Source organism: Cervus canadensis, chromosome 18 (genome assembly GCF_019320065.1).
Source record: "Cervus canadensis isolate Bull #8, Minnesota chromosome 18, ASM1932006v1, whole genome shotgun sequence".
Taxonomy (NCBI): domain Eukaryota; kingdom Metazoa; phylum Chordata; class Mammalia; order Artiodactyla; family Cervidae; genus Cervus; species Cervus canadensis.
In genome coordinates this window covers 48,608,262-48,630,282 of record NC_057403.1, presented here as the reverse complement: position 1 = coordinate 48,630,282, position 22,021 = coordinate 48,608,262, and the positions used below count along the sequence as shown (strand labels likewise).

The following is a 22,021-nucleotide window of genomic DNA, read 5'->3' as shown; positions in this document are numbered from 1 at the left end:
GTGAGATTTTAGTAGATAGAACTTAGACAGTTCTTCATGTCTTAATTTTTTTTTTGACCCAGCTCTTTTGTTTTAGAAGATTAGCTAAAGGAAGTAATTACAGAGATAGGTGGAGATTTAGTTACAGAGATGCACAGTGAAGCATACTTTATAGCTGTAAAGATTTGTAGATAACCTAAATGCTCAGCAATAGGGAATGAGTGTGGATAGTTAAATAATGGAATATTATGTAGCCACTAAACTGTTACTGAAGAATACATTTGACCCTAAAAGATGTCCCTATTATTTAAGTGAGAAAAACTTACTTTTCCAAAATCTGAAGACCTCATATAATCTTAGTTTGAAAAATAGGTATATAAGTGTGTGTGTGTGCGCGTGCGCACACACACACACACACACAGAATGTGGAATAATGTGTACTGAAGTGAAGGTAGTGATGCTATCTGTGGGGAAATGAGATTACGGGTGAGTGTTTTCTTCCTTTTTTATTAGTGTCATCAGATTTTCTGGAATGAGCATATATAACATAATAAGAAAAAACCACTTAAAAAGAAAAAGAACAAATACAAGCATAAGTAGAATATGTAAGAAATATTCTGCTTGTCTCCATAGAAATAATATGTATATAGAAAATCATTCCAAATGGAATGAGTATTAACTCCTTGAGTTTTTAATTATGTAATATCTATTATTTCTATAAATACTAAATCTTCTTCAGCAAGAAAACCAAGTCCAGGTCTCCCTGAAGACTCATTTAGAAGAAACCAAGCCTATTCTAATCACTTCTTTTTTCAAAAAGCTATTCTGACTTTTGCCAGTGTGAAAAGGAGATCTTCCGTAGAATAGCTCCATGTGCTCAGATTGTGGCTGTTGGATTACTTGACAGATCGTCTGGACATTCGAGCAGCCCGAGTTCTGCTGGATAATGATCATTATGCCATGGAAAAATTGAAGAAGAGAGTGCTGGAATACTTGGCAGTCAGGCAGCTGAAAAACAACCTGAAGGGCCCCATTCTGTGCTTTGTCGGCCCTCCTGGGGTTGGTAAAACAAGTGTGGGAAGATCAGTGGCCAAGACCCTGGGCCGAGAGTTCCACAGGATTGCACTTGGAGGCGTGTGTGATCAGTCTGACATTCGAGGACACAGGTAGGGGACCTCTCTCAATTTAATCTCTGAATCTCCTCCCTTTTCATTTGTCTAGAGCCCCCTCCTAAGTCAGTGCATAATACAGATCTTTTCCTTAAAATGGCTCTTTGTGGTACCTTGAATGCAAAGGACATTTATGGTACTTACTTGCTAGCCTCAGGCCTCTGCCATCAAGGTATACCCAAACTAACCTTGATGTCTGTGCGATGGTGGACAGGGAGTCTATGCCTCAGCTTTCCTGGAATCTTATTATAATGCAATTATAAATCGGTTATTCTTAAATATTATATCTTTATATTCATTTTGGCCCTATAACATTTCATAAATAATGACCTATAACTTTTAGAGTTTAAGAAGTAAGTGCAAATAGCAGGCAAACAGAAGGAGGTAAATCTTTGATAACAAATTTATTATGTTTGCAGTTTAAACCTTCTTTCAAGGAGGCTGGTTTGTAGTGTGAGAATGAGTAATAAGGAGAAAAAATAATTAAGCCTTATCCTTGCATTTTTGACACCCTTTCCATAAAAATACATTAAACTATAAGAATTGTGTCTCTGATTAATCTGACATTATTAGAGTGAGATTTTCATGTTATGTTCATTGTTTTATTCTCTGTGGCTCAGATTGGAAGATGCTTTGGGACAACATGAACCTCTGTTTCATAGTTTCAGGTTGTGAGAAAACATACCTGTGGTGTATGTGTTAAGGTACATTTAGAAATGTAGAACATTTAAGAATGTAGAAATTATGAACTGCTTAAAAGAATATGATGCTGTATACTTAGAAGAATATGATGTTGACATATTAATAATATAATGTAGTATGTCAGTTATATCTCAATTAAAATGATTTTTTTTTAAAAGAGGGCATGTAACTTTTAATAGAAAGTAATTAAACTCCAAATAAACTCTGTCCTTAAGATCATACCCTTGATCTTGAAATTGCAAAAGCATTGCAGATTATAAGTAGGGGCTTTGGCAGGCCTGCCAATGCAAGCATTGAGCGATTACCAGTAGCCAAGGGTAATTTAAATGCATGTTTACAATTTGGTGAATGTGGTTTAAACTTGAATTGTGGGAGAAAAAAGAATATGATGCTTTCATGACACCTTATTTTTCATTTGCCTTATTCGTGGGATCCTTAAGCAGGGATGGGAAACTATGGTTCTTTTTATTCTCTTTTACTTGCTTATTTACAATACTTAAACGCATTGAAGAAAAATCATTTCAAGATTTTCATAAACAAGCAATAACGACTGCAGATTAGGTCAAAGAATTGATCGGGGTTGGTCTTTCTGGCAATTTCAAATCATGTTTTTGTTGCCTAGACTTTCTGATTCTCATATGTGCCACTAGAGGTTGTAGTTCGCTTTTGTAAAGAGATTGGCATCGTGGACCAATCCTAGAGAAGCTAGATCTGTGGCCCGAGTTTTCAGATTTTACGTACTGAGCTTTAGGGAGGTGTTCTCCATGCAAGAGACTTGATTCCTGCACTCCGAGTTGTCTTCATTTATTTCTTCCTTTTATCTGTAGCACATTATTGTGTGAGTATTTGATGAAATTTAGACAGTAAGTTTGTGGAGTTACTGTTATGTGAAATTAATGTCTTGGGCACATGACATGTAGGTATTTGTCCTTATTTCTTCCTACATTGGTGTTGATTATTTAGTAAGGCTTGGTGCCCAGCACACACTGAATATTCAAAAAAAATTACCTTTCATTATTATTTTAATTCTCAATTTTCAGGAGGACATGTTTAGATTTATAAGCTTCAGGATGATTTTTTATAAAATTCAATCTGATTCTTAAATTGTTCCTAAAATATCCTGTTTGGGACTTATTTAATTTGTGTGGCAGAATTGTGGAAAATGTATCTTTACAATGCCTGTTGGTGCATATATGCGTCCTGAGTCACTTCAGTCGTGTCCAACTCTTTGCAACTCTGTGGGCTGTAGCCCGCCAGGCTCCTCTGTCCATGGGATACTCCAGGCGAGAACACTGGAGTGGGTTGCCATGCCCTTCATGACCCAGGGATCGTGATCTTGCTGACCCAGGGATCAAACCTGCATGTCTTACGTCTGGGCATTGGCAAGCGGGTTCTTTACCACTAGCGCCACCTAGGAATCCTGGTTGGTGGGCAATATGTAAGGTCATAATCCGCACCATTTATTATGAGCATTGTTGGGTTTAAACAGATCCCTGTTTTAAATCTTTACTGAAAAAAAATAAATCTTTACTGAAACTGATAGGTAGAAAATTTGTTTTCTTTTTTGCAAGTGAGTATACTTTTGTGTGTGTGACTGTTGTTAAGAGAATTGAACCTAAAGAAAATGAAGATTTATTTTCTTTATGGCTCTTTTGTGAAAGAAGCTTGTGTATTTGCATAAAATATGTGTAAATATAAGCTTTTTATGGTGCATGTTGAGGTTATGATCACTGCCAAGTAAAAGGTATGTGGGTTTGTCTGAATCACTCTGTTAAGCCTGATTTTCGATACACCTTGCTGGTAAACATGTACTTTCTAGCCATCACTGTACCAGATGTTTCGCTGAACACTACAGCAATCTGTGCTTGTGGTACTGGGGACTTATTACCCACCCACCCAGCCTCTACATGACCAAAGCCTGGAGAAAATTTCTGCTTGGAAACCTGTTGAGAAGCTGGTGGAGAGCCGGGAGCAATGGATAACAGAAAGGCCAGTTGAGAGCAGAGTATGTGCTTGTGACAGAGTTACTGGTTGGAGGAGGTGATGAGGAGATAGGAAACAGTAGAGGATTATAGCACCACCGTGGGGTGGGGTTTGTGGGAGCAAGTGGCTCATGTCACAGTTGAGGCATTTGGGGAACACCCAGGTCTTGACATTTTAGTCCTGGTCACATGCTCACAAGCCGGATTCACGCAGAGTTTTGTTTTTCCTCAGCCTGTGAGTAGGCACCACTGTTCAGCAGCCTTAAAATAGTCAAGGAAAAACAGAGCTGCGTTCTCTTATCTTCCTTGCTTGTTCTCTTGATTCTGCCACTCACTTCCCCAGTTTCCCACGCATGGAGCGCTAGCCTTTTGGTAGAAGTGCCTGTTTATGTGGAGGAAGGTGCTAATAAGTTAGAAATTGATTTTAAAAACAACCCAAGATATTATCTTTTAGAGTTAAAATGACAGTGAGGTGGGAGATGGGAAGAAAAAGATTTGGTTTACATGTAAATCCTAGACTGAGAAAATAACAGTGATCTGACTGAACATTGTCCCATTGTTTAGGTTCTTGTTATTTTGGTGGATTAGAGGAAGAATAGCCATGTGTATGCTCCATATTAACTACTGCATTTTTTCAGTTTAATATTTCTCATTATCTCCTTTGAGATTTTTGTCTATTTTATATAAGTCACAGAGTCTCTGTTCCCATCTATCAGTTTTTATGACTTATATTTTAATAATTTAAACAATTTAATTAATTATTTAAATATAAACAATTTAAATCAGTTCATAGACATTAAAGATAAAGTGACTTCTTTTGGGGTGAGGTTTCATAAAATCATGTTTGTATAATGATCTTTTTTCATTAGCTGTTCCTCAGTGAAATATATGTTGTGATATTTCTCAGGTTGTTGATGAGAGTAACTCTTTGAAAGTCACTTACCAGCTGTCTGTTCAGATGATAAAGTTTTATCATTGTAAGGAATCCTCAGCTCAATTCTTAACCAAGATGAGAAGAAAAATGAACTTTTGCTTTCCACCTTGATAAATTTTCATATGTAACCTGAAATAGTGAAATTTTAACTAAATTAGCTGTTTCATTATTAGTCTCTACAAGGGAAAAATAACTGAAGCAGCAAGGTTTTAAAATATTTTTAGCATAGTACACCAGACATGTTACTGTTTGCTCATCAGCCTCCTTTATAACGTGTATTTGCATATAGCTCTTCTTTGCCTCCGAAAAGCTTCCAAGTTTGTCTTGAGGCCGCAACCCAAGGCTTCCTCCACTAAGATAAGTGCAGTTGGTGGTGATCCTGCTCTCCTCTGAACTATTGTGCTCCTTAATGATTAAATAATACAGGCCTCTGGCATTTCTAATACATTCCTGTGGAGGTAAAATGTAAATATAGTAAAAGTAGGGGCTCTGTAGGGTAGGGATTGTTTTGTATTTTCTAATCCTCTGTACATTTGGTACTGCCGAGCACAGTGCAAGGCATGGTACGTGCTCTGTAAGTGCCGTGTGAGTTCAAGTAAAATGAAAATATCTTGGAAATCAGGCAGTCCTTTGGAGGAGCACATCCATGCAAATGGCTGTCTAAGAAGATTTAGAAATGACTGCTATAGAACAGTGTGATTTGTTTAGACATGCTATATTAAAGACTATTTTTAGTTCCTTAAAGACTGTTTTTCTGTTTTAAAAAGAGCTCATTAGGATTTCTTTTAGGTTTATTACTTTATCCAACTTGAGACACACACATATACACGCACCCCCCTTGGGTAGAAAACTTGAAAAATAAAAGGAAAAAATTTCTTATGTTTTTCTACCATACAAAAGTAATCACTTCTAACATTTTATTTCCTGCCAGATTTTCATTAGGCAGCTTTTGCCCTTTTTTAAAGCAACAGAATTCTCATCCTACCCTTTCAACCTAACATTATAACATAAACTTTTTATATTACTTTAAATTGTTTGTGAATATCACTTTAATAGTTTGTCTTGTAGCCCATAAGTGCTCCTTAATTGGATAGGCATGAAAAAATTGATGGTAAAATGCCGTTTTTTCCTCCCTCTCTACATACTGGAAAAGAAGTAAGGAAAAACACCCCTTATTCCTAACATTTAGATATCCTTGGCAGTGACAGAATGACCAGCCTCTTGGACTACATTGGATTTGATTTGAATATATCTAGGGATGATGCAATATAGTAAAATAGTTGATTACCATGCAGCTGTAAGTAAATGATATTGTAATTTTATGTAGTTGTTTTTTCAAGTATAATACAGATTGCTTTTTGGAAAATTAAGAATGCTAATCTTGTAACTTAAAATTTTGAACTATGTAGGCATTTTTGTTTTTGTATCTCATACACTGGTTGAATTGTCCTGATAAGCCTATGAACAATTACAACTATGGATCTATATATTTTCAAGTTCACCTGTATGGTTTAATTTTGAGAAAAACTCCAAGATAGTTACGTATTCAGGCTGAATAATAAGTAATTGGAGCTATACATTCTTAGAAAAATAAAAGGAAAAAGTCTTCAAGCTTTCCTGTATTGTACTATATTGCTTTCTAGATGTTGTATCATAAGGAAGAAGTATTTTGCCCTCAAAACAGAGTATTTTGCCCTCAAAAGACAGTATTTTGCCCTCAAAACAGTTACAATTTGTAAAGTCATTCATTTCCTACCTCTGTAGTTTCTCAGGATGCTAATTTGTTTTTTAAAATGTTTGTGTTTGTTTGTTGAAAGAGAACATTTTTGTGTTGTGTTTGTAAGTGTATAGCACTTACAGCTACATTTTTTGTCATCTTATTCATATTCCAAAGGGTTCAGTTCAGTTGCTCAGTCATGTCTGACTCTTTGCAACCCCATGAACCGCAGCACACCAGGCCTCCCTGTCCATCAGCAACTCCCGGAGTCCACCCAAACCCATGTCCATTGAGTCTGTGATGCCATCCAACCATCTCATCCTCTGTCGTCCCCTTCTCCTCCTGCCCTCAATCCTTCCCAGCATCAGGTTTAGTCTGAAGGTTTAGTCATAGTATACTCTCTAACTTCAGTCAGTGAATTGCCTGCTCCCCATACCTTCTGGCAAAACACAAGCACATCACAGATACTTTACATAGCTGACAGGCTCTGATCGCAGTTGTCCTGGCTTGACATCTAGATTAGCGGTGCGCGTTTGGGGACGTCACCTGTGGTGGAGGAGCCCTAGGGTCACTGAACGCTCTTGGGGCTGTTGTAACTGAGGAAAAGGCTCATGTGCCCATGGCTCGGAGAGCTGAACTCTGACAGCAGGTTTGTAGCAAAGGAAGGGTTCATTGCAGGGTGCCCAGCACCCTGTGGGAGACAAGCCTCAGATCCAGTTTCACTTGCTCTTTGAGCAAGGGGTTTTTCTAAAGGTGGGGAACAAAGAGGCTGGGGTTAATTATCATTGCGTGACATTTCTGTGACATTTCTTAATTGTAGTTTCAAGAGTCTGAATGTCTCTTGTTTATGATTCTCTGGCCAGGTGGTCTATGGCTTGGGGCCCCTTGCCCTGGAGAAGCAACCTGAGTTGTATGTGAAACAATGAGGTTTATAACAGCTATTTCAGTACACTGGCGATGTTATCGACACCAGTCAGTCATCTGACTGTGCTTGGTCAGTGTTGGATTAGTGCAGGATTGAGGTCAGAGGGGACAAGGAAAGGAATAAAGTTTTGGATAGATTAATCATTAACTCAGTAAGGGAACTTGGTCTGGGGGGCTCGGTTTCACTATGAAAAGACAATTATAAGAGTTGCTTCTGTGAGACAGACATTGAAATGGGACCCAAATTTAGGTGTACTGACACCTGCCTTTTATCTTTTTCCAGGAAATTACAAGTGGACTTAAAGTAGCGCTTACTAATAACAGTTACAGTTAACATCTTTTGAAAGCTTACTGTGTGCCAGGCACTGTGCTGTGTGCTTTACCTATAATAGTCTCTCGTGATCTCATATAATCTATCAGATTGGCACTGCCATTACCCCATTTTAGCAGATGAGGAAACTGAGGCTTGGGTCATATTATTCATGCAAAGCAGTACTCAGAGACTTATATGACCTTATCAGTGGTCATAGATATTTTGGGTCCTGGCGTCATTGATCTGGTGTCTTTAAGTAAATAGGGGCTTCTATTTGGGGAACAATCTTACAACTCTGTCTGCAGCATCTAATCTGTATTAAGACCCACTTTCTGTTATCAGAGTGCTCACTGCCTTTTTAGAGGAGGCCATATGCTTGGTACCCATGGATAAAACCTAGGTCTTAAGTATGAATCAGAACTATAGGGCCAGTACATGCTGCAGACATTGCATTATTGGAAAGATTCCTTTGTGAGAGTTGGTCAGGAAGAGTTTAGCAGGATTTCTGGGATTTACACAGGCGGGGAGGGTATTAAGAGCAGGAACTTACCATATTAACAAAGATTAAAAAAAAAAAAAAAAACCGTGTGAGGGGTATTAAGAACCTCAATTGTATTTGGAGAGCCGGTGGTGGGGACTGGATTGTGAAGAACCTTGAATTCCAGACTGAAGAGTTCGGACCTTATCTTCTAGGTTCTGGGAAGCAGTGGAAAGCCTAGGAGGAGTTGTTTTATACTATGACTAGTACTTAGATTTCTGCTGCTTCTTTAGAAAGGGCAGCTGTCTAAAATACTATTTTCTCTCCATGACTGTAGGTCTAGAATTGTCATGACTTGGCTTTGAAATCTGCCTGTCAAAAACAGTAAGGAAAGGAAAAGAAATTAATGCAGCAAGAAATGACCCTTAGAGCTTTGAGGTGTTGTGTTTTTTTTTTTTTTAATTTCCCTTCCCTGCTTATTCACAGAAGGCTGACAAATCTGTCAGTTCTCCAGAGAGAGAATTTCAGAGAACTTATTACTTATGAGTCTTGTCATTCCTGTATCCTGTTCTGAAGTCTTGAATGTGCTAACTCCTCATTATAACCGGACAGTGTTTATTATATCTTGTTCCAGGGCCTCAATCACTCCCCCAGATGAAAAGCATTCCTGTGATATTCTTGAGGCTTTCTTGTCTTTTCAAAGGTCACTATTTACTGTGTCCTACTTTTTGCCAGTCAGGCGGCAGGATTGCTCCGTGAGCCGGCTTTGTGCAGATCATGAGATGCGGCCGCTGTTCCGCTTGTCCTTGGTTTGTTTCTTGCAGGCACTCACCCGTTCACGCCTCTTCACAAACAGCATTTGATTTCTCATGGCTTAGGCCGTAGGGTTATAATTAAAATCGGGAAATTGCTGCTTAAAATAAAGTTTTGCTGGCTTTGTAATAAAGGCACTGTCTTTAGTTTGACAAATATATTTTTATTTCGTGTCATGCTCTGCATCTGTCAGTTATGTAGATGATTTTTGTTCAGATATGTTAAAGCAGCCTCTAACATTTGAATGCACAACTAAATGTCTGGCTGAGCTTGGTTATGCCAGTTGGTGTATAGAGGGTGAACACAGTTTTATTCAAAAGGCCAGAATTAATGAAATTTTTCTATAAATACTGTTGGTCCCAGATCCTCTTACTACTATGTGTAAAAAATTATTGTCTATGAAAATAAAAAAGTTGGAATTTTTCTCTTTTTTTGGGTGGAGCCTGCAAGTATTTTGAGTGGCCCTTTGAACCAATTCTAATTTCCTTCATGAATATGGTGATAATGTTTTAGCCAGCCTTGAGTCAGCCTTTTCAGACTGTAAAAAGGCAGTTATGTTGGGGTTTGGGAAGTGCCAGAAGGGTGCCCGGAAAAGCTATGAAAAATATGGGAATTAAATTCATAGGGCTCTCTGGATGTTTTGGAATCTTAGAAGTGTAAGAATCATAACTATGTGACTCAAGTGTAATTTTTTTCAGTTTCACTAAGTGGTAAAAATTAGATGCAGTCCTTCCAATATCATGGGTAATTTACAGCCAGAATTAAATAGAAAATAAGAATTGAATCTAGTAACTCTTTGATGTGTCACAGGGCTTTTAAAATTTATAGTATCTCTTTACTCTATTCCTGTGATAACTAAATGACTTTTTCCTGACCCAAAATTTTGATTTCTAAGCAATACTTTGCCTGCCTCCTGCCATCTCTCTGTTGCTAATCTATGGCTTGCCTTCTGCAGGCGCACCTATGTTGGCAGCATGCCTGGCCGGATAATCAATGGCTTGAAGACTGTCGGGGTAAACAATCCAGTGTTCCTGTTAGATGAAGTGGACAAACTAGGGAAAAGTCTGCAGGGTGATCCTGCGGCAGCTCTGCTTGAGGTAAGATTTAGAAGATCTCCATCTTTATTCCCACTGGAAGACTATGAGTGAGAGTAGATAATCACATTTAGGGAACACACACATTCATGTGGACTTCCCAGGTGCTGATGGTGGTAAAGAAACCACCTGCCCATGCAGGAGACATCAGAAGCTCGGGTTTGATCCCTGGATCGGGAGGAACCCCTGGAGGAGGGCATGGCAATCCACACCAGTACTCTTATCTGGACAATCCCATGAACAGAGGAGCCTGGCGGGCTACAGCCCATAGGGCTGCAGAGTCAGACATGGCTTAGCACGCACGCATGCAATACATTGACGTGGGAAAAATACTTTGATACAAACTAAAATCTGAAGCCATGTGATAATTTAAAATGTCTTAGGAATTTTCTTTGTTCTTTTTCTAGTAATTCCTCTTGTTGCTTTTTTCCTTTTTTGTTATAAGTATAGTTTAATAAAATTTTCTGCATTCTTATTGTTTAGAGAATAGTAATTCTATAAGATTGTTACAAAAAACAGCAAGCAAATCTCATCCCTGGGGTTCCTTATTTCCTTTTCTGCACTTTGACCCTCTGACTTTTAGTTCGTTCTTGAGATAGTGTGGCTGTATTGCTTTCTTGATTTTAGAGGTTTGGGCATTATCTGTGGATTCCTTTCTATAGGAGATGAGTTTGCTTGCTTGCTGCCTTTTGCCCCTACTATATCATTTTTATACTTCTAGTCTCCCGGTGTAAATTGTATCCTGATTTTGTTGAGTCATTGTTGAGTGTTTACACTATTACAGTTATATAAGTGCTTTTCACAGTTGAACCATGTGAACCATGATCGCTCTTCTTTTTCTCTCCTTTGTGTTTTTAAAAATCTTTTTGAAGTTAATGATTGTCTTGTTTCTTTTGTTTACTTTCACCAACTATCTAATTCTTATTGGGAGACTTTCAAACACTTTGTGGTTTATCGATTTTGTCTTCCGTAAGCCTCCAGTCTAAACTGGTTGTTCCCATCCTGGGCACAGAGCTGTGGTCTGAGGGTCACTCTTTACCTCTCCCACGTTGGGTTTCCTGATTTCTGTAGTCCATGTCTTCCTCTTTTTTGATTTATTCTCTCACTGTCGCAGTGTTAGTCCCTCAGTAGCTTCCTGAGAAAGCCTGAAGTTAAACATTTTTCAACTGTGAATGTCAGAAAATGTCTTTATGGTTCCCTCATACTTGATCGGTAGTTTGACTGGGTACAGAATTCCAGGTGGAAATAATTTTCCTGCAAAATTTTAAAGACATTTCTCCTTTGTTTTCCAGTTTTCACTGTTGCTGTTGTTGAAACAAACCTGTTGTGGTTCTGTCTTTTGTGACTTGTTTTACTCTGAAAACTTTTCAGATCTCCACTATATCCCAGTGTTCTGAAGATTAACTGCCATGGCTTGAGTCTCTTTGTTTCCATTTTTGCTGATGCTTTGAAAACTCTTTGTATTAGAAAATCTCTCCTTGTGTTTCTATAAAATTTTCTTGAATCTTTTTGTTGATTCTTCTCCTTCATTTTTGGAGAACTCCTATAAATTTGATGTTAGATCTTTAATTTTCTTCTCTCTCCTATTACTCACCTTTTTTATGTTTTGCTCTACTTCCTCTGAAGACTTCCTCAGCTTTATCTTTTAATCCTTCTCTGAGTTTGTCATATCAGAGAACCCCCCCTTTTTTTAACTTCTCTGCATGCTCTTTTTATAGTATCTTGCTCTTGTTATATAGATGTAAAATGTCCTTTTATCTCTGTGAGAAAAATACTAATAGATTAAAAAATTTTTTTTCTTTCTTTGCTCTAAAGCTGCATTTGTCTATTAATTATATATATATTTTCTGGTCTCTGTCTTTTACATTAGAGTCTTTCATTAGATGTCTGACAGTTTTGTCTGTTCATATATAATTGGTTGATTGGTTGGTTGCTAAGTCCTGTCCAACTCTTGGCAACCCCGTGGACTTTAGCCCACCAGGCTCCTCTGTCCACGGGATTTTCCAGGCAAGAATACTGGAATTGGTTACCATTTCCTTCTCCAGGGGATCATCCCAACCCAGGGATTGAACCTGTATCTGCTGCTTGGCAGGTAGATTCTTTACCACTGAGCCACCAGGGAAACCCCACTCATATTTAATAGGATTTTAAAAAGCTGATTGGAAGCTAGAAGCATGTGAGAGAGGGTTTATTGATGACAATTTTCAGGGTAGGTCATCTGACTAATATATTTCATTGGGGAACCTCATGTGTCAATAACTTGAGGTCTTTTTCTGAGGCTGGTCAAATTTCTTAGGGAAGACTCTTCACGTCTCTTGGCTTGAGGATGAAGGCCCAGCTGCCAACCTCTGGGAGCCAAGCAGGGGAAGCATTCAGCACCCCGGATGTATGCACTCACCTGAGTTGTTGTTCTCAGTAGGGTATGTACTGTACTCGGCTCTGCCGAGCGCAGGGACCTGCTGATGTACGTCCTTAAGGAAGTCCCAGTACTTCACTGGGACAGGGGAAGGGATCTGGCATCTGACTGCTTCACAAGTTTACTTTAACCATCCTCCGTATTTGACCACTTCTGCCCCACTCTTTACCCTGGTTTATGTAAAATAATATTAATACTCAAATTGGTGTTTAAAACTGAGGGGAAACTTGCTTTGTGAAAGTTTGGTTTTTTTTTTCTTGTTTATTTCCTTGCTTTGCATTCCCTCTGGCTTCCTGATTCTTTTCTGTTGTTGTAATCTCCTGAGGACAGGATAGACTGGGACGTGTCTTACAAGCAGGGAGACCATACATTCTGTTTTGCATGGGGCACTCCTGGTTATGCCTAATTCTTAATTGCATTCTCTTTTAGTCTTAGAAGTGGGGCCTCTTTGGACAATAAAAAGCATAGTTACCTCACTTTAAAAGCCCCAGGGTTTGTAGATAAGAGTTCTATTTGGTTTGGTTTTGCTTGTTTTTATTCAAAGACATTCTCCTTTGTCTCAGTAACTAGTTTACTAATCAGTACTATGAATGATAGAATAATGAACATTATTTAAGATTTTAGTTGTTTCTTAGATGCTGACTTTGACTTGAAGACTTTAATTGGGGCATTTTTCAGATAATATTACAGATTCTCTCATTAGACACATACTGTTACCTTGTTGAAAAGAACTTAAGGAGGATTCCCTGATAGTTAGATTTCCCAACAGACTGTGGGAGTTGTGAAACAAGTCCACCAAAGACAGCTTCACAAGTAGTAGGAGGAGAGGAATAAGCCTCCGTATGTTTGTTTGACTGTATATTTTAAGTGTTCACCTAGTGCTTTGTGGCGATTCAGTAATGTTTGTTGAATTGATGTTTGGTGACAAGTAGCTGACATCTTGGTATTTTCTGACATAGAAAATTTCTGCCACTCTTTTGGCAATTGATTTATTAATATTCTAAAGTGAAAGTACAAAAACCTCAAATGATACCTTTAAGCAAGTGCCACCCTGGGTTGCATGCTTATCTCTGAGGTTTAGTGACTAATAGCATCAGTTCCTTATTGACTGTGGTGCTGTAGAGTGAAGCAAGATGCAGATGTGGAAGAACCAAGGGTCTTGGTCCCGGACATCCTCCTCCCCACCTGCCCAAGTCCTGGATAAGAATTTCTCATGCCTCGCAGCATATTGAAGCAAGAAGAATACATGTAAAAACACTTTGTAAACTGTAAAGCAGAAGTAGATGTTTTTCTGGAATCCCTTTGCCTTCTCCATGATCCAAGTGTTGGCAATGTGATCTCTGGTTCCTTTGTCTTCTCTAAACCCAGCTTATACATCTGGAAGTTCTTGGTTCATATACTACTGAAGCCCAGCTTGAAGGATTTTGAGCATAACCTTGCTAGCATGCCAAATGAGCGCCATTGTATGGTAGTTTGAACGTTCTTTGGCATTGCCCTTCTTTGGGATTAAAATAAAAACTGATCTTTCCAGACCTCTGGCCACTGCTGAATTTTCCAAATTTGCTGGCACTTTATTGTTTATTTATTATATTATTTGTTTATTTAGTGCAGCACTTTAACTACATCAACTTTTAGGATTTGAAATAGCTCAGCTGGAATTCTGTCACCTCCACTAACTGTTCATAGTAATGCTTCTTAATGCCCAGTGGACTACACTCCAGGATGTCTGGCTCTAAATGAGTGACCACACCACTGTGGTTATCTGGGCCATTAAGACCTTTTTTGTATAGTTCTTTGGTGTATTCTTGCTACCTTTTCTCAATCTCATTTGCTTCTATTAGGTCCTTACCGTTTCTGTCTTTTATTGTGTCCACCCTCGCATGAAACATTCCCTTAATATCTACAATTTTCTTGAAGAGGTCTCTAGTCTTTCCCATTCTGTTGTCTTCTGCTATTTCTTTGCATTGTTCATTTAAGAGGGGCTTCTTATCTCTCTTTGCTATTCTCTGGAACTCTGCATTCAGTTCAGTTTATCTTTTCCTTTCTCCCTTGCCTTTCACTTCTCTATTTTCCTCAGCTATTTGTAAAACCTCCTCAGACAATCACTTTGCCTTTTTGGATTTCTTTTTCTTTGGGATGTTTTGGTCACTGCCTCCTGTACAAGGTTACAAACTGCTGTCCATACTTCTTCATTCATTCTGTCTACCAGACCTAATCCCTTGAATCTATTTATCACCTCCACTGTATAACCATAACGGATTTGATTTAGGTCATAACTGAATGACCGAGTGGTTTTCCCTACTTTCTCCAACTTAAGCCTGAATTTTACATTGAGGAGCTCATGTTCTGAGCCACAGTCAGCTCCCCGTCTTGTTTTTGCTGACTGTATAGAGCTTCTCCATCTTTGGCTGCAGAGAATATAATCCATCTGCTTCATTGTCTACGCGAAATCCTTCGACCATGTGGATCACAACAAACTATGGAAAATTCTTAAAGAGATGGAAGTATCGGACCACCTTAACCGTTTCCTGAAAAACCTGTTTGCAAGTCAAAAAGCAACAGAACTGGATGTGGAACAACTGACTGATTCAAAATTGGGAAAGTAATGCAAAAAGGCTGTGTATAACTTACTGCCTATATAACCTGTATATATAACTGCTGTATACAACCCTGCCTATATAACTTACATGCAGGGTACATCATGAGAAGTGCTGGGCTGGATGAATCTTAAGCTGGAATCAAGATTGTCAGGAGAAATATCAAGAATCTCAGATATGCAGATGATACCCCTCTAATGGCAGAAAGTGAAGAGGAACTAAAGAGCCTCTTGATGAGGGTGAAAGAGGAGAGAGAAAAACGTGGCTTAAAACTCAGCATTCAAAAACTAAGATTATGGCATCAAGTCCCATCACTTCATGGCAAACAGAAGGGGGAAAAGTGGAAACAGTGACAGATTTTATTTTCTGGGGCTCCAAAATCACTGCAGATGTTGACTGTAGCCATTAAATTAAAAGGTGCTTGCTTTTTGGAAGAAAAGGTATGACATACCTAGACAGCTTATTAAAAAGCAGAGATATCACTTTACTAACAAAAGTCCATGTAGTCAGAGCTATGGTTTTTCCGGTAGTCAGGTACAGATAATGAGAGCTGGAACATAAAGAAGGCCAAGTGCCAAAGAATTGATACTTTCAGATTGTGTTTCTGGATAAGACTCGAGAGTCCCTTGCACTGCAAGGAGATTAAACCAGTCAATGCTAAAGAAAATCAACCCTGAATATCCATTGGAAGGACTGGTGCTGAAACTGAAGTGCCAATACTTTGATGAAGAGCCAACTCATTGGAGAAGACCCTGATGGTGGGAAAGAAGGAAGGCTGAAAGAGAAGGGGATGACAGGGGGTGAGATGGTTGGGTGGCATCACCAACTCAATGAACAAGAGTTTGAGCAAACTCAGAGATAGTGAAGGACAGGGAACGCTGGCATGCTGCAGTCCATGCAGTTGCAAAGAGTCAGGCACCATTTCACTACTGAACAACAACAAAATGTGCTAAAGCTGCCATAACAAAATACCACACACTGGATTTCTTTAAAAAAAAAAAAAAAAAAAAGCAAACATGTATTTTCTCACAGTTCTGAAAGCTTGAAGTCTAAAATCAAGGTGTCGGCAGGTCTGATTTTCCCCGAGGTCTCTGACGTGTGCCGCCTTCTCACTGTGTTCTCAGATGACCTTTTCTCTGTGCTCACGCATCCCTCGTCTCTCTCTCTCTTACAAAGACACCAGTCATATTGGGTAAGAGACCCACCCTTAATGGCCTTTTCTAACCTCAATTGCCTCCTTAAAGATCCTTTTTCCAATTATACATTGAGGGGATACAAGTCAGTCTATAACTAAAGATAATTATGCAACGGAAACATAACATATATGTGCCATTGTACTAATGTTAGGTATTCATACGTGCAGCCCATACAGAATACGTTTTTAAAGGTTAAGCAGTTATGTTTGGTTGAAACGATGCATTTTAATTAGGTAATTGTTTTTATTTTATTTTGTACTGTGGCTGTCAAAGCTGATTCCAGAAATAAGTGTTAACTCCTATTATTTTCTTACTGTTCACATTTTTGCCTCTATTATCTTTAATGATATGTTGCAGAAATCTTTTTAAACACTGCGTTCATCCATTTGTATCCTGTAAAAATGCTGAAGCAGGCAAACATGGACTGCAGTTGTACTATCATCACAATTAAAGCAGATGAGTGAGGGCCCCACATCAGCCCATTATGTTATGTGATTTCTACTCTTCTCTTAGAATATCTCATTTGTGTGTGATGCGTATTCCAAGTGAGGACATTACTTCTTGTAGTAAATATTTTAAAAACTAATTTCTTTCTGGTATTTATAGATACATAAAGATGAATATATGTACTCGTATTTTCTACTTGCACTTCAGGGGATTTTTCTAAATATTCCACTTTGGTGACCCCTGATCTAGACACAAAATACAGATGTAGTCACAATTGGATAGTGGGCTCACAGGTATTCACTTTGTTACCCATTGTATCCTATGTGTTGCTACATGTATTCTATTGTATTTTATTACACAAAAGTCATAATTATGCTTGAAAATTCTGTAGGTGTTACCCTAATCACCTTCTGTCATTTATTATTGCACAAGAGGAGTCTGAGGCTTTTCAGTCTGTAGTGTTGAGTCTTCTGGAATATTTTCTTGGTTATTTCTTTAATTATATCTGATGTTACATTTGCTAAGACCTCTTCTTTAGTTACATCAATTAGGTATGAATTGAATATTGTTATTTTTTTCCATATCTTTCCTCTACATAGCCTTACTGCCTTCGTTTTCTATGTTCTGGACATTTTCCTCAACTTTGTCATTATCACTGATTTAATTTCTATGGTATTTGTGTGTGGCTTCCAGAGTTGATTTTAGTTGTTTTATTGTACTTTATTTTTTACTTTTGTTGTGAAAAAATACAACCGTAACAGAAGTTGAGAAAATAATATAATTAACCATGAAATTTGCACTTGCTTTTAACCATTGCCGTCTCATGCCCAGTGTTGGTTTTTTTGACTGTGCTGGGTCTTTGTTGTGGCACGAAGGTTCTCTGGTTGTGACACGCAGGCTCACTTGGGCTCTAGAGTGTGCAGGCTCAGTAGTTGCATTGCTTAGTTGCCCCACAGCATGTGGGATCTTACTTCCCCGACCTGGGATTGAACCTGTGACCCCTACATTGGATGGGTGGATTCTTAACCACTGGATTGCTAGGGAAGTCCCTCATGGCCAGTCTTGTTTTGTCTGTTCCTACCCATGCTCCTTCATCCCATTCTTACTTATGTTGAATCAAATTCCAGACATCATATCTTTTCATAAATATTTTAGCATCTACCCCTAAAAGAGAACAGACTTTTAAAAAAGTATCACCACACTATTAATATCATACTTAGAGATGATAGTTGCCTCATCCTGTATAATATGTGGAGTATATTCCTGGGTTACCTACAAATTTATCTGTAGTTCTTCTCTTGCCAGAAACAGTTACTGAAGAACAGTTCTCGGCATACACCCCTTCCCATAGTTTAATCCCACTATGTCAGGGATATGACTTCACATCCCTGAGAATAAAATGTCATATCACAGCTGTTTCCATTCCCAGTCATTCTGCATAGGTAGGAATTACAGAGATAACTTTTAATGAGAAGAGAGAAAACAGCTCTGGTCATTCCTGAAATCTGCTCCTTTATGTGAGTGAGTTGGGCCATGGAAGCCCTCACTCTAAGGCTTGGGGAAGAAGCAGAAGTTTGATAGCTGGAAAGTTCTCTCTGTAAAATGTGTCACTCCCTGGATTTAACAGTTTACCTTAAGGTTTCATCTGAGTAATGGTTCCCAGAAACGCTTTATCTGGCATTCTAATGATCATTATTATTTTTGATGTTGTTCAAACTCTACATTTTTAAAAAAATTTTCCTAAATAAAAGGTGGAGGTACACAAATTGAGTATCACTGATTTTCTCTCCTCCTGACCTAGGTGTCCAGTAATACACTTTAAAAAGACTTCATTCATAATCCAGAAACCATTGCTTTATTAATTTTCCTACTTTTTAACAAACTCAGTGTCTTAAAATTTTAAGGGAAAAAAATTATTTCTCTTGGATGGCAACATATCCAACATGTATGTATTAAATTTAATTACAACCATTAAATGAGAGATTTTTTGCTTAACTAGACAATCAGTTTAACTGAGATTGCCATATATAGATGAGCAATTTTCAGATCATTGGTAGACAGTAATATTACACTTAGCCAGTTTAGACTGAACATAATTAGAATTGTCTTTGACTTGTAAGTAACATTTTTATAACATTAAACATTATTTTAAGTCTTGTGAAAATATAAATAGTAGAACTTTCTGGGAATTATATTCTAGATACACATTGAGTTACCAATAACAATGAATATTTAACAAAATTCAAGAGTCTTCAAGAAAAGGGCTTTGAATTAAGACTAACTTGTGGATATGTTTAAAAATAAGTAAAACTTTAGAAAGGGAATCAGAAGCAAGGAAATATATAGTAAGATTGTGATTGATTAAGTATTTAACTCATTTTACTTCCTTTTTGACTGTGCCTGTTAACCCTATTTATATCTGTACTAATCCAGTCTAAGTGAAAGCATTAAGATGTTGAAGGTTAGAACATGGAAGCCATATGTTGCCTTCTTTAAAGTCCAGTGTAGGCCTCTCCCCTGTGAGTGCCTACAACTTGGAGCATTTGAGCAGTGATCTGAGAAGATATAGTCTCCTTAATATACAGTTGTTCAACATTTTAAGAATCTAATTAGTAAATATCTAATTTATTCAATTAAAATATCTTCAAGGGATAGTAATATTTTGCTCATTATAAACAAAGATTTTGCTTTTTAAAAAACCATCAGGGAAAAAAAAAAAACCATCAGGAAAATTCCCTGGTGGTTCAGTCTTTAGGAGTCTGTGTTTCCAACTGCAGAGGGCATGGGTTCAATTCCTGATCAGGGAACTAGATCCTACTTACCATGATGAGCCAAAAAAAAAAAACTGTTAAAGACTTTCTGATAATGTTTGAGGAGGAATATACTAATTATTATTTTACCTATTACCTTAGAATTTCAAAATACCATACACATTTACTTTACATTCTCATAGCAGTTAAGAGAGGGTGTGTTACCCAGAGGTAAACTGGTTTTGCGGGATTGGTAACTTATTTGTGGCCAGATAGTGAGTCATTAATAGATTTAAGAACAAAGTTTGAATGGTTAATTTTTGCTTCTTTGTGCTTTTATGTGTTTAAAAGAATTTTAACATTGAGCATGTTTCCCATTTTTAATGTTATCCCCATATTTCCCAAACTAACTGTGCTGAGCAGAAATATCATCATGTATGTTTTAATTTATATGGTTTTCTGTTGGAACTACTGCATCTGTTTCAGTGTTTATTGTTCTCCCACAGGTGCTGGATCCTGAACAAAACCATAACTTCACAGATCATTATCTAAATGTGGCCTTTGACCTTTCCCAAGTTCTTTTTATTGCTACTGCCAACACCACTGCTACTATTCCACCTGCCTTGTTGGACAGAATGGAGATCATTCAGGTGCCAGGTACTTGATTTGTAAACAGAAGTCATTACTTTGTTAAATAAAAGGCTATTTGTTGCTTTTCTGAGCAGAATTCTTTAAAACTGGTCGAGCTATAGAATTTTGAGTAAAAAGTTGATTTGCCAGTGTTGATCAGAAGTTAATCTGGCATATAAACAAGCTTTTATATAGATTCAACATCTATAAAATAAGCATGACAGATAAGAGTGTGTTTATGCTTTATATAATATACATTGTATGTTCTGTAACACTCTCAGATTCAACCTAGCATTAAAAACTGATTATTTTTATGGAAAATAAGATATTCTTTGAAGCAATTTCTAAAATTATAGATAAATAGCTTACCTTTTTTTTCAAAGTATGTGTCTAAAAACCAGAAATAGATCTTCTCATTGCCAATGCAGCTTCCTGTCTATCAGATTTGGAAGTTTTTACTATCTCTTAGAAAATCTAATCATTTATTCTCATTAGGAAGTAGATCGTAAAACTTTCTGTTTATTACATCTGGCCTCATTTTTGTATAAAATTATAGAGTTCTTTCAAATTCTTCTTTTTAGTTGACTCTGTCAAGTACTTATATACTTTGTTTTTTTTAGCCATGTCTTCTCCTTCACAGGGCTGTGTTTTTAAAAAAGTCCTTTAGTTGTGTGTGTGTTCAGTCACTCAGTCATGTCACTTTTTGTGGCTCCGTGGACTATAGCCCACCAGGCTCCTTTGCCCATGGAATTTTCCAGGCAAGAATACTGGAGTGGGGTGCCATTTCCTACTCCAGGGGATCTTCCTGACCCAGGGATAGAACCCGTGTCTCTTGTGTTTCCTGCTTTGGCAGGTGGATTCTTTTCCACTATTGCCACCTGGGAAGCCCCTTTTAGTTACTAACACTAAATAAATCCCAGTGTTTTCACCTTATTTAAATTGTTCAGAATTACTTCTCCCTAGAAAAGATCAAATGTCAGAGGGTATCTTTTAAAATAAAAATAGATAAAAATAAATATAATCTGAATATATATTTCATATTAAACTGAAATATATTTTTACCCTCAAGTAAGTGATAATTCGATTTTTTAGTTATCTTGAACCCTGCAGGATCCTGTAGTTTTAAAATATGGTCGAGTATTTTAAAATTGCTTTGTGCTTATTTATAAGACTAAAATAAATAAGTAATGAGACCCAGTTGCATGGAAACTCCAAATTAAGGCAAAAATCCATAAGATATATTAACGTGAAGTGAAATAATCAGGACAGCTGCTGCAGAGGTGGACATTGATGCCACCTTCTTCTGCAGGTTTGGTTATTTTATCTTTTAGCTCTTCTGGTGTCTTTTAATCTCCTTTTTATACTCAAAAGATAGATTCCTTGTCCATTCATCTTTTTAATTTTTGCTTGGTAAATGGAAAGGGGGCAATCATTATAGGGGACACTCATCTTACAGGACTTAAAGTAAATTTATACATATTGAGACTTTTAAGTAGATAAGACCATAAAGTATTTTAAATATATAAATTATCAATGTAATTCCAACATGTAAGGAAAAAACTCTTATAGGGACATCTTAGTTTCTGTTTTGTTTGTTGCTAAAACTTACAATTGGATTTCTGGAAATAACCCCATTGCAGCTCTTCCCTTGAAGTCTTAATAGAAGCCTCTGTTGTTACTGTTGTAAGTTTTTTTTCAATTACGCAGCAAATTATGCTAAAGAAAAAGGATGGCTTTATTTTCCTTTCAAATAATAAAGTAAAACTTGCATTTAAATTAAGGAGGAGGTTTAAATTAAATCTTTATCTTAATGAAAGTGAGATTTTTTTTCTCTTTAAGAGAGATACCATGTTAATCAAAAAACTTTCAAACACTGTGCT

General features: G+C 37.4%; 1 protein-coding gene across 1 annotated transcript in view; it reads left to right on the top strand.

Moving 5' to 3' along the window:
• LONP2 (lon peptidase 2, peroxisomal) overlaps positions 1 to 22,021 on the top strand; it is a 92,374-nt gene that overhangs the window by 21,479 nt on the left and 48,874 nt on the right. Inside the window, exons 7-9 of the mRNA XM_043437814.1 lie at positions 887 to 1,145; positions 9,967 to 10,108; positions 20,018 to 20,168. Coding sequence (XP_043293749.1) covers positions 887 to 1,145; positions 9,967 to 10,108; positions 20,018 to 20,168 — 552 coding nt within the window. The remainder of the gene's footprint in view (positions 1 to 886; positions 1,146 to 9,966; positions 10,109 to 20,017; positions 20,169 to 22,021) is intronic.